The following is a 12,195-nucleotide window of genomic DNA, read 5'->3' on the forward strand; positions in this document are numbered from 1 at the left end:
ACACACAAAATAATGCGTTTTCAAACCACTTTCACAACTGTTTGCAAGTGGATTTTACCATTCCGCACAGCTTCAAAGAGCACTGAAAGCAGCTTGAAAGTGCATTATTCTGCATGTGCGGAATGAGCTTCAGTTAATGCTGAAGTACCATTGCTTCTGTGGTTTGCCAGAAAGTTTGCAATACAAAAGAAATCCTGAGAACAAAGTACAAAGCCATAAAATTCCATGTAAATTTTCATCTTAATTGCTGGAAGAGAAAAGTAAACATTCCATTTTCCTCCCAGTCCCTAAACAAGACCCAGGGGAGAATACCTGCTTGCCTCCTGTAGCATAACAATCCACTGGGCTCTGAGTAAGAATGGAAAACATTTAAGTCAACATCACCTCACAGCATATCAGCAACAAGTGGTTCTCTCCTTTGTCCATCTCTGGCCCTTCAGGAGAAAGGGGAAAGATTCCAGAATATCCAAAAGAAAAATAATGACACCAGCAACAAAGGTTCCAAAGTTATCATAACATGAAAATTCATCCATTCTCTTAATTATATCTTTTAACATTTGGATTTAAACAGCTTTATTCCCTAACTGGAAGTCCCTTTGAGATTTTTTCTCCTCTCCAATACTAAAAAAAGTTTCTTCCAGTCAAGTCTGTTGAGGTTATAATTCTACAAAACCTAAAGGGATCCCATGATAAATAAATAGAGCAGAGGCAACAAGGCAAAGTAAAGCAGACACAGAGATAAAGGCAGAAGACCCTTTTATTTCGCATAGACAAAATGCAAAGAGTGTCTCATTAAATTAAGATAAAAAAGAAAAGAAATGCCAAAAACAAACTGAATCCCCCTCCCTTCCCCACTTCACTGACTGACAGCACTCATCCTAATCAACAATAAAAGGGGAAAAAATGATCAAGGACCCCATTTTCTAGTTTTAAAAAAATGTGCAAAACATGACCAAAGACTTTTTGCCTTCTCAAATAAATATCCTTGTTAAATTCACAGAGGGTGATTTATTTTTTATTATTTTTCTCCTTCTTCTGTGTGTGTAATGGAATTCCCAGTTTAAAATATTTTATTTAATTCCCATGCACTTTGTAGAAAATCAGTAAAAACACAAAAGCTTTGTGAGTATCAGAAAAACTGGACTTCCTTTTCCCAAAAAATTCAGAGGTCCAGTCAGATGAAGCTTACACTCAGACAGAAAAAAAGCAGGAGAGTCTTTGCACTGTCTGTAGTTTGCATTTTCCAACCCAAATATTTTGGCAATCTTCTTCTTTTAATTATAAATATTGGAATTCAATAAAAAAGGTAGCTTTGATTGATTTTTTAAATAATTGTTAAGTATTTACAGCCACTGTCCAGCCATGCTCTTTTCGTTATACCAAAGTATAAGATTTTGCGTAAGGATTGTTTCCTTTCAAGTGGCCTCGGGAGTCCAGAAGGGATTCTTGGGAGCTGCTCATTTTAGCTGCCTGTCCTAGCTCAGCTCCTTCTCGCTGAGGTAATGTTGCTACGGCACCAGGTTGCCATGACTGTACTTCTCTCGTCGATGATGCTTCCATAGGTATTGGCTCCAAAACTGTTGGACGCTTCAAGGTTCGACTTTTCTGAGGTTCCAGACAGGCTTGTCCTAAACCCAGGTCTCTGCTAGTGCCTGGAACACCTCGATTTAACAAAAAGTCCATTCGAAGATACGGTGGCAAATGCATGATGTCACCTGTTACGGGGAGGGAAAAGAAGGGAAATATATTTTCTTATTAACACCATGTAAAACTCTTCACCTGCTTGTGACTGGAAAGAGATATTGTATTCAGTACTGAAATGCATCTTTTCCTCATCTAGTAATAGGTTATGTGAAAATAAATCCTGTCTGACTCATAAAATTTATTTGAAGGAATTGCTCCATGTAATCTAAGGACATCCTGAATTCCCATGCACTTTGTAGAAAATCAGTAAAAACACAAAAGCTGAAATGCTGAAATGTTTTGGGTGAAAACAAAGTAATCTAATAAAGCAACTTTTAATGAGAGGAAAGGACAAAAAAGTTCAGGTATTCAAATGCTGCATCCACAAAAAAGGGATCGAACTATTTTTTTAAAAAATTATGTGGATATGTACCTCAACAAATTCAGCGTACCTTAACTTCCAAGTAGTAATTGCACCTGTTGACTAGGTGCAAAACTGAAGAAAAGCTACATGGAAAGCAACAAAATATATCAGTATGAAAAATTCCCACATGTTTAAATGTACATATATTTAAATACGTAAATGGAATTATGTCAACGATAATCATTATAACTCGATTGTTAAATACAGTTGAATTGGCTTGACAGAAATAAATTTTTAACACAATGAATAGAAATCATTTATACATTTTATCTTTAAGGTTGTTGTTGTACTGCAGGCATATAATATTTTCTGGGCTTTAAAAATACTGTACTTTGCATGTGGAAAGTGATATGCTTCCTCCAGATAGCAGATTAATTGCACTTGATATATGCAATGAGTTTAAATTAATTTACAAAAATTATAACTCATCTATCAGCCCAAACAGAACCACCAAGTGACTTTCAATTAAAAGCAGAATATTATAAAAATCATCATAAAATCAGTTAAAACCACACATGAATCCTGTTTAAAACCAGCAACTGAATCACAGGCAAGGAAGGCACCTCCAAATAAGATAAAAGAAGTCTTCACCTGCTGATAAAAAAAGTGATGGAAGGGGACAGATAGATAACACAGGGGAGGTGATTTTGATGCCATGACCAAGGAGGCCCCCTCTTGAATGGTCACCTGCCTAAACTCAGAAGGTGGGGGCACCCAAAAGAAGACCTCAAAAGATTATCACAGTGATGTTCCTAGCACTGGATTACTGTTGGAAAAGTAAGTGGTGATAAGTAGTTTTATGATGGCATTTTGTGACTTTTAAAAAGTATTATTGGAAGGTATGTACCTTTGCGAGGCCCTTATCAAATCCAACCACCTTTCCCGTGCATGTAAGGGCTACGTAGTATTCCTGTTCAGGAGTACTCATTCAAACAGAAAATAAAAACAGATATTATCTTCAAGGCTATCCCATACCTTCCTCCACAGCCAGATGTTTCATGGACATGAAATTTTTTTTGTTTTTAAAAAATATGGAGTGCATATTCCCATGTTACCTAGAAAAAACTTTAGGAAGTGTTCTTTGGAATTACATACTAAAATATAGACTGAACATTCAAAGTGACCTTGTAAGATAGCTGCCCAAAATAAACTTTCAGAAATAGAAGTATATATGAGCTTATCTTTTTATAATGGAAATGATTTTTATAATATTATTTGTATAGATACAAATCATTGAAACATTTCCATGAATATGCATGATTTCTTTAAAATATTTGCCACTAAAATACAGTGGAATAGCCACAATTTGTTCTCTTGGACAGACTCTTCTGAACAGTATACCATGACTACACTCCCCAGCTCCAATCATAAACATATTTCCAGACAGGTTTTTATACTATGTTTTGTTTTGGATAAAACTGACTAAACTAATAAACAGCACCCAGCAATAACCTAGTAATACATTCTCTTAGTTCCAGGGCAATATAAGTGGACTACATGAATAAGCTGATCCCAATGCTGCCCTGACTCAACTCTTATGTTAAGCTACCCATCCAGTCAACCCATCCAAGTGCCCAAAACCCCACTGTGAAAATTTAACTGACTCTGCTTTCCACCCTACAGCTCCTTTTGGTTATTGAAGCCTCAGTCTCATTGGCTGTCCATTGCTAGCAGGGTGAATTTTGTCCTCTATCAAACTGACCTTGTATTTTTCTACAAGCACTTTACTTAGTACATTTTCACCCAACTGTAAAAAAAACCTGTCACTACTTTTCCTAGCATTATTGTCTTTTCCAGTGACTCTTGTCTTCTCATAATGTGACCAAAGTATGATTATTTAGTCAAGGTGTCATGATCCCATTATATATGAAACTAACAGGCTTGGCCACGCGTTGCTGTGGCTCAGTCTGGTGAAGTGGAAAAGAAAGAAAAGGGGAAGTGAACGGTTATAACAAATGTTATTGCACAATGATTGCAAGGGAGGGGAGGGGCAAGGGGCCCCTTGCTCCCCTCCCTCTCTCCCGTTCCCTTGCATGACGTCCCTCCCTAACGTTCCCATTCCTCTGCTAGGGCGGGCGGGCCATATGCAGGTGGCTGGCCCTGTCCCTTTCACTCCCTTCCCTTGAAGGCGAATTATCTAGCTTAAAACACACTGGGAGGCATGAGCTACGTTGTGTTCAAATTTCAGAGCAAACCCCTGGACCCTCCCTCACCTTCCCCTTCCTCCGCTAGGATGGGTGGGCCATGTGTAGATGGCACGCCCCACCCCTTTCACTCCAGATGGCAGCAGTTTTCAAGGAAGGCATGGTTGTTTCCCTTGTATCAGAGGGTGTTGCTTTGACGGACAGCAGATGGCGCTGTTGCGGAACAGAACTGTGGTTCCAACTGTCACAGGTGTGGCATGTACACAATAACTGGCACAGTTGTGACATGTACACAACAGAAGGTGTGGAAGAAGTATGGAAACCTGGCCGCACGGAAATGCGACGCTGTGTGAAAATTTCAAAGCAATTGGTCCAGTAGTTTGGGAGATTACCTGTCAGCAGGAAAACGCACTGATAGATTTATATATATATATAGATTGGTCACATTATATACTGCACTGGTCACATCTGAAGTACTTTGTGCAGTTCTGGAGTTGCCGGTTCGGTCATAAGTCAACAGTATAAACGGTTCCATGTTATACTTGTGTCACAATAATTTTAAGTATGCAACTTTACATGATATTTGATAGGACATTTTTGTCCCATTGCCTGTCTTTACAACATCCTCTCAACTTGAATGGTAATTAGTCCACGTAGGTGCCACAACCCAGGGAATAGTTTCCAGGGTCCAGAAATGGCTTCTGGGTGGGGGGAGGGGATCATGGGAAAGATTTGGAATTCTTGCATTCAACCCTTCATGTCCAGCAACAGTGACTGCTGCTGGTTTGAGAACCAACACAAGCACAGTTTACTATCACAATACTCAAGATCAGTTTGCAAAAGCAAAATACCACATAACAGTGTATTTTTAACAGGGGTTTGCAGGGGTTATCTCTTTTTCTCCTTAAGGCTACTAGGAGCTGAGACTGCTGGAGGTGGGGCTTAACAGGGGTTAACAGAGGTTACTCTTTGTCCTGGGCTGCTAAAGGTGGGGCTCCTGAGGTGAGTCATTCAGTCTTTAGTTCAGTCTCTGGAACCAGCAGAAAGGAGCAGCAGTGGACAAGGCATCTGGGCCAGGAAGAACAGAGTGACTCTGGTGTTCATTTTGGAGGGCTTTTCTCAAAGCCACATCTTTTAAAACAGTGTATTTTTAACAGGGGTTTGCAGAGGTTATCTCTTTTTCTCCTTAAGGCTACTAGGAGCTGAGACTGCTGGAGGTGGGGCTTAACAGAGGTTACTCTTTGTCCTGGGCTGCTAAAGGTGGGGCTCCTGAGGTGAGTCATTCAGTCTTTAGTTCAGTCTCTGGAATCAGTGGCGCGCGCCTAGCGGCGTGCGCAATTTCTTTCTTTCTTTAAAATAAATAAATTAATTAATTAATAAGGACATTTCTTGAGGGATAGTAGGTACAGATAGCTCCAAGGGGCACTGACTAAAAGTTTAATATCTAAATATCTAAACAAAAGCAGATATGAAGGCAGGAAGCCAGCAGGGGGATGGGGGCTTGCCAGTGTTTTGCACTGAGTGTCACATGTATGACTATCTGCCACTAGGCCAGAAGTCGTGGGTGTGCCCTCGCTGCAATGAGCTCCTGGCACTCAAGGAATGTGTCCGTTCTCTTGAAGCCAAGGTGGCAGACCTGGAGAAGCTGAAAGAGGCAGAGAGGGTGACAGACGAGGCTTTCAGGGACCTAGCAGCCGGGTCCCACTCCCAAGGTGACATCTCTTCAGATGTCATGGAGAATGAGAGTCTGGGTGACAGAGGGTGCCAGTCTGAGGTGGGGGAAGATGCTCCCTTAGATGGGATCCCTTCCTTAACTGGTGATCAGCTATCCTCTCGCACTGAGGATACCCCTCGGGGAGGTGGGGGGCTCCTTGTAGTGGGTGATTCGATCATCAGGAATATAGAGAGTTGGGTTTGTGACAGGCGTGATGACTGCATGGTGACTTGCCTGCCTGGTGCGAAGGTTGCGGATGTCACGCTACGTCTAGATAGGCTGTTAGACAGTGCTGGGGTGGAGTCAGCAGTTGTGGTCCACATTGGTACCAATGACATTGGGAAATGTAGCCGGGAGGTTCTGGAAGCTAAATTTAGGCTGCTAGGAAAAAGGTTAAAATTCAGGACCCCCAAGGTGGCATTCTCTGAAATGCTACCTGTTCCACGCGCAGGGCGAGCTAGGCAAGTGGAGATACAGGGTCTCAAAGCGTGGATGAGAAGGTGGTGCAAGGCAGAGGGTTTCAGATTTGTCAGGAACTGGGGAACCTTTTGGGATAAGGCAGGCCTGTACAAAAGGGACGGGCTTCATCTTAACCAAAGAGGAACCAGGCTGCTGGCGCTCAACATTAAAAAGGTGGCAGAACAGCTTTTAAAATGATTCCTGGGGGAAAGCCGACAGGAGCTGAGGTGACTTCGGTTCGGAATACAGAGTCCATGGGGATGCAGACAGAGAATCAACCACATACAAGTGAGGAACATAGCAATGTGATAAGTGATAGTGTCTACAAAAGGCTAGAGGGCAAAACACATAAATCCCAGGTTAGGGACAGAGACAGAGTATACAAGTGTCTCTATGCTAATAGTAGAAGCATTCGACCTAAAATGGGGGAGCTGGAGTACAGAGTTTTGAAGGAGGACATTGATATAGTGGGCATCACAGAGACATGGTGGAATGAGGAGAACCAGTGGGATGCTGTTATCCCAGGTTACAGGCTCTACAGGAAGGATAGGACAGGGCGTATTGGGGGTGGGGTGGCCCTCTACATCAAAGAGAGCATAGTGTCACATAAAATAGACAATGCAGGGGAGCTGATTCCTCTACAGAAGCACTGTGGATATCAATACCAGGGGTGAAGCATAGTTTAACATTAGGAATATATTATCGCCCCTGACCAAAGCGCACAAGAGGATTCTGAGATGGAAAAAGAAATTAGAGAGAGGCCAACAAAAGCAAAAAATGTCGGGTAATGGGCGCATTTTAACTATCCCCATATAAACTGGAAAAATGCATGTTCAGGTCATAGTAAGGAGAGAACATTCCTGGATATGCTAAATGACTGTGGCTTAGAGCAGATGGTTGTAGAACCAACCAGGGGAGATGTGATCCTAGATCTAATTCTATGTGGGACCCAGGACCTGGTGCGGGAAGTCAGTGTTGTTGAGCCGATAGGGAACAGCGACCACAATGCTGTCAGATTCAGTATCTCTGCATGCGAACAAGTGACAAATACTAATGTAGTTACATTCGCCTTCAGAAAGGGAAATTTCTCAAAGATGAGGGGGATAGTGCACAGGAAGCTGAAAGGGAAAATCAAGAGAGTCAAAAATGTCCAAGATGCTTGGAGGTTATTTAAAAACACAGTCTTAAAAGCTCAACTGGAATGTGTTCCACAGGTTAGGAAAGGCAGCGCCCAGTCCAAAAGAAAGCCACCATGGTTAACAAGGGATGTTGAGGAAATTATTAGGGAAAAAAAGATGTCTTTTAGAAAATGGAAGTCCAACTTAACTGATAAAGAATACCAGAGAGAACACAAATGGTGGCAAAAGAGAAGCAAGTTAGCTGTAAGGGAGGCAAAAAAAGGATTATGAGGAACGCATGGCTGTGAACATCAAAACCAGCAACAAACAGTTCTTCAAGTACATCAAAAGCAGGAAGCCAGCAAGGGAAGCGGTAGGCCCGTTAGATGACAAAGGAACAAAGGGTGTGCTAAAAGATGACAGGGAGATTGCAGAAAAGCTGAATGAATTCTTTGCATCTGTCTTCACCCAAGAGGAGGTGAGGAAAATTCCTGCACCTGAACCAAGCTTCTTAGGAGGCGAATCCGAGGAACTAACGAAGATAGTGGTAGACAAGGAAGAAGTTCTGGCAGCCATTGATAAACTAAATGCTACCAAATCCCCTGGCCCAGATTGCATTCACCCAAGAGTTCTTAAAGAGCTCAAGCATGAAATTGCTGATGTTCTCACTTTAATATGCAACTTATCCCTGAAATCAGGCTCCATCCTTGAAGACTGGAAGATGGCCAATGTCACACCAATCTTTAAGAAAGGATCTAGGGGGGACCCGGAAAATTACAGGCCAGTCAGTTTGACATCTGTTCCTGGTAAATTAGTAGAATCTGTCATTAAAGATAAAATTATAAAACATGTACAAAAGCAAGACCTGCTGAGAAAGAGTCAGCATGGCTTTTGCAGAGGCAAATCCTGTCTTACAAACTTACTAGAGTTCTTTGAGGATGTAAATAGGCATGTGGATAAGGGGGAACCAGTGGACATTGTCTACTTGGATTTCCAAAAGGCTTTTGACAAAGTTCCTCACCAGAGACTATTGAGAAAACTCAGCAATGAAGGAATAAGAGGGGAAGTCCTCCTATGGATTAAAAACTGGTTGAGAAACAGGAAGCAAAGAGTGGGTGTAAATGGGAAATTCTCACAATGCAGAGATGTGGGGAGTGGTGTCCCCCAAGGATCCGTATTGGGACCAGTGCTCTTTAACCTATTCATAAATGACCTGGAAGTAGGGGTGGGTAGCGTGGTGGCCAAGTTTGCAGATGATACCAAATTATGTAGGGAGTGGTGAGAACCACAAAGGATTCGCGAAGAGCCCAAGCCGGACCTTGATAAATTAGGTGAGTGGGCTAAGAAATGGCAAATGCAGTTCAATGTAGCAAAATGCAAAAGTGATGCACATAGGGGCAAAAAATCCAAACTTCACATACACGCTACAGGGGTCAGTGCTATCAGTCACAGACCAGGAAAGGGATTTGGGCGTCTTAATTGATAGTTCCATGGGAATGTCAACTCAATGTATGGCAGCTGTGAAAAAGGCAAACTCTATGCTGGGGATAATCAGGAAAGGAATTGATAATAAAACTGCAAAGATTGTCATGCCCTTATATAAAGCCGTGGTGCGACCACACTTGGAGTACTGTGTTCAGTTCTGGTCACCACATCTCAAAAAGGATACTGAAGAGATAGAAAAAGTGCAGAGAAGGGCAACGAGGATGATTGAGGGACTGGAGCACCTTCCTTATGAGGAAAGGCTGCAGCGTTTGGGACTCTTTAGTTTGGAGAGGAGACGTCTGAGGGGGGATATGATTGAAGTCTACAAAATTATGCATGGGGTAGAAAATGTTGACAGAGAGAAATTTTTCTCTCTTTCTCACAATACTAGAACCAGGGGCATTCATTGAAAATGCTGGGGGGAAGAATTAGGACTAATAAAAGGAAACACTTCTTCACGCAACGTGTGATTGGTGTTTGGAATATGCTGCCACAGGAGGTGGTGATGGCCACTAACCTGGATAGCTTTAAAAGGGGCTTGGACAGATTTATGGAGGAGAAGTCAATTTATGGCTACCAATCTTGATCCTCTTTGATCTGAGATTGCAAATGCCTTAACAGTCCAGGTGCTCGGGAGCAACAGCCGCAGAAGGCCATTGCTTTCACATCCTACATGTGAACTCCCAAAGGCACCTGGTGGGCCACTGCGAGTAGTAGAGAGCTGGACTAGATGGACTCTGGTCTGATCCAGCTGGCTTGTTCTTATGTTCTTCTAACTTATTGCAAAGATGTGTTAGTATATCAATCCATTTATCCCAATTCAACAGCGCTTTACAAACAAATCAATATCTCTCAAAGCTTATACAAAATTATTCAGAAAAGACAGCTTCAGTCAGCTTATTTTTTTTTGATGTGTTATATTTTGCAGCTAAAGCCTTTCTGTGGAATTAAAATGAGTCTGATTTAATTGCCCTCATGATGGTTTAGAATGAAAAGTTCAATATGGCATTTTTTCCCCATTGAGCTTGGATATTTTTTCATGACCATAAATACAAACTGGGGGATTTTTGCCATACCAAGGGCAGAAGCATGGTAATAATATCATAATTGAGCAGATACCCCTTTCCCTTTATGTCATTCCTTGCTAAAGGACTATATAGCCAACTAATGACATTTCCAGGCAAAGATTTCAGAAATAAAGTGCTTCACTGGCCTTTGATGCAATAATAGTATCTTTTCAGGAGTGTGTACTTTATTAGCAATGGGAGTAAACCTTTCAGCTCAAAAGTGCTGAAAATCAGGGTGCTTCATAATTGATAAACTAAGGCTTAATTACTGCTAAAGCTATTTACAAATGATGGTTTTCTAATATAACTTAACAGACTTTTCTGTTTGAATAAGAAAAAGAGAGTACTGTGATAACCATTAATTTACAAGTATACATTTATAGTATACACAGGCACTAGTTGACTTGCTTCCACTTGGGTTATGCCAGTAAGCATTGCCAGTGAATTCTTCTATTACCAATTATCATAATTTCACAGTACAGTGTGATCATGTGAAAACAAGAACATCAATTAAACAAGAAATGAATCCAACAAGAAATGACTTTCCAAAACAGCTTAAGGGATACATCCCTGGGGAAGAAAGCTTCTGCTTGTACACCTAAATGGGATGAACTACATGCACATGGGTTACTGCATAATTCCTTACATAATCCAGGTGTCTTGGCCATATATCCATTGTAAAAAAAAATCAGTGACTGCACCGATTACCAGTTGTTTGGTAGAATGGCACATGTGGAGAAATATTGGTGGCAGGCACATTTGGATCAGGGCCATGTAATTCAAATCACTCTTGAAACAGATAACTAAATAATATGGTTCTTTTTTGCTTTCAAGCTGCAGCCAACTCATGGCAACCCCACAGGGTTTTTAAGGAAAAAGACTTCAAAGGTACTTTCCCGCAGAGATGTAGGGGGGCAAAATGGCATCCGGTCTGGCCCCCTGCACCCCCTCCACACCCCTGAGCCCCCTCCATGCCCCCCACTTACTTTAGTTTAGTTAGCTGCAAAGTGCAGCCAGCTGAAAAAGCCGCCTGGTGGGAATGACACTTCCCAGGAGACCTTGTGAGCTCCAACTCCTGCGGGGAGTGGGGCTCACAAGGTCTCCTGGGAAGTGTCGTTCCCACCAGGTGGCTTTTTCAGCTGGCTGCAAGCTAAACTAAGGTAATGGGGGTGATTTTCTACTCTCCATGTGACCCACTGGCGTGCATCCGGTACATGGCACAGCCCCCTGCCCCTTTATAGCTATGCCACTGCTTTCCCATCATATGGCTTGTATAGCAACCCTATACTTCCCAGGTGATTTCCCATCCAAGAATTAACAAGAGCTTCTCAGATTGGACAAGATCAGGCTAGCTGGGTATCTGTGACTGGATCTTGACAGCACCTTTTCATAGTAAATTTCAGATGGGGGAATGCTTCCTCTCCCCCATACAAAGAATGATGGGAAGTCCATTCCAAAAGCAACCTCGGATTTCCTTAGTAGTCTCCCATCCAAGTGTCAGCTTCCCATATCTGATGGGATCAGACTAGCCTGGGTTATCCAGGTAAGGGCAGGATGAAGGAACTTTTCATTGGGAATCTAACAGTGCAAGCCCTAAGCAGAGCAACACATTTCGATGCTCACTGGCTTTAATGGGTTTAGAAAGGGCTGGCTCTCAGGCTCTGCATAGGATGACACTGCGATTCTGTCAGTTCCACCCCTGCTACTGAGCAAGTGGGGATTTCAAAGTTCAACAGTAATGCAGTAGCAAAGTTGCAGAAACTTTGAAATGAGCCTTGCTGTGTAAAATCAATATGAAGTCCAAAACTGAATCTTGGAAAATTTTTAAATAAATCATGAAGAAATGATAGAAGAGGCACAGCATACTACAAGATCTGTGCCCATTCTTGGCTCATCACGCAAGCTGGTTCATCTATTTTTAAGAGGACATGCTGAAACTTATCTTCAAGACATTTGATAAAGGAGAGAAACATATTAAACCTATTCCGCATGTACCTTCCATTTTACTAGCTTGCTGATTACGGCATATACTAAATGGAAACTCTTTAATGATGCAAAATGTCAAAGGAAGCTTATTTATAACTAGAATTAATTTAAAAAC

The 12,195-nt window shown here is 41.8% G+C and overlaps 1 protein-coding gene across 5 annotated transcripts in view; it reads right to left on the reverse strand.

The window, feature by feature from the left end:
• Positions 1–739: 739 nt before the first annotated feature.
• The window catches only part of DSCAM (DS cell adhesion molecule), a 485,873-nt gene continuing 474,417 nt past the window's right edge, over positions 740–12,195 (reverse strand). For all 5 annotated transcript variants that reach the window (XM_048495233.1, XM_048495231.1, XM_048495232.1 and 2 more), the window contains one exon: positions 740–1,715. In XM_048495233.1, the coding sequence (XP_048351190.1) occupies positions 1,375–1,715 (341 nt within the window). In that variant the 3' untranslated portion in view covers positions 740–1,374. The remainder of the gene's footprint in view (positions 1,716–12,195) is intronic.

This window comes from Sphaerodactylus townsendi, linkage group LG04 (genome assembly GCF_021028975.2).
Source record: "Sphaerodactylus townsendi isolate TG3544 linkage group LG04, MPM_Stown_v2.3, whole genome shotgun sequence".
Taxonomy (NCBI): domain Eukaryota; kingdom Metazoa; phylum Chordata; class Lepidosauria; order Squamata; family Sphaerodactylidae; genus Sphaerodactylus; species Sphaerodactylus townsendi.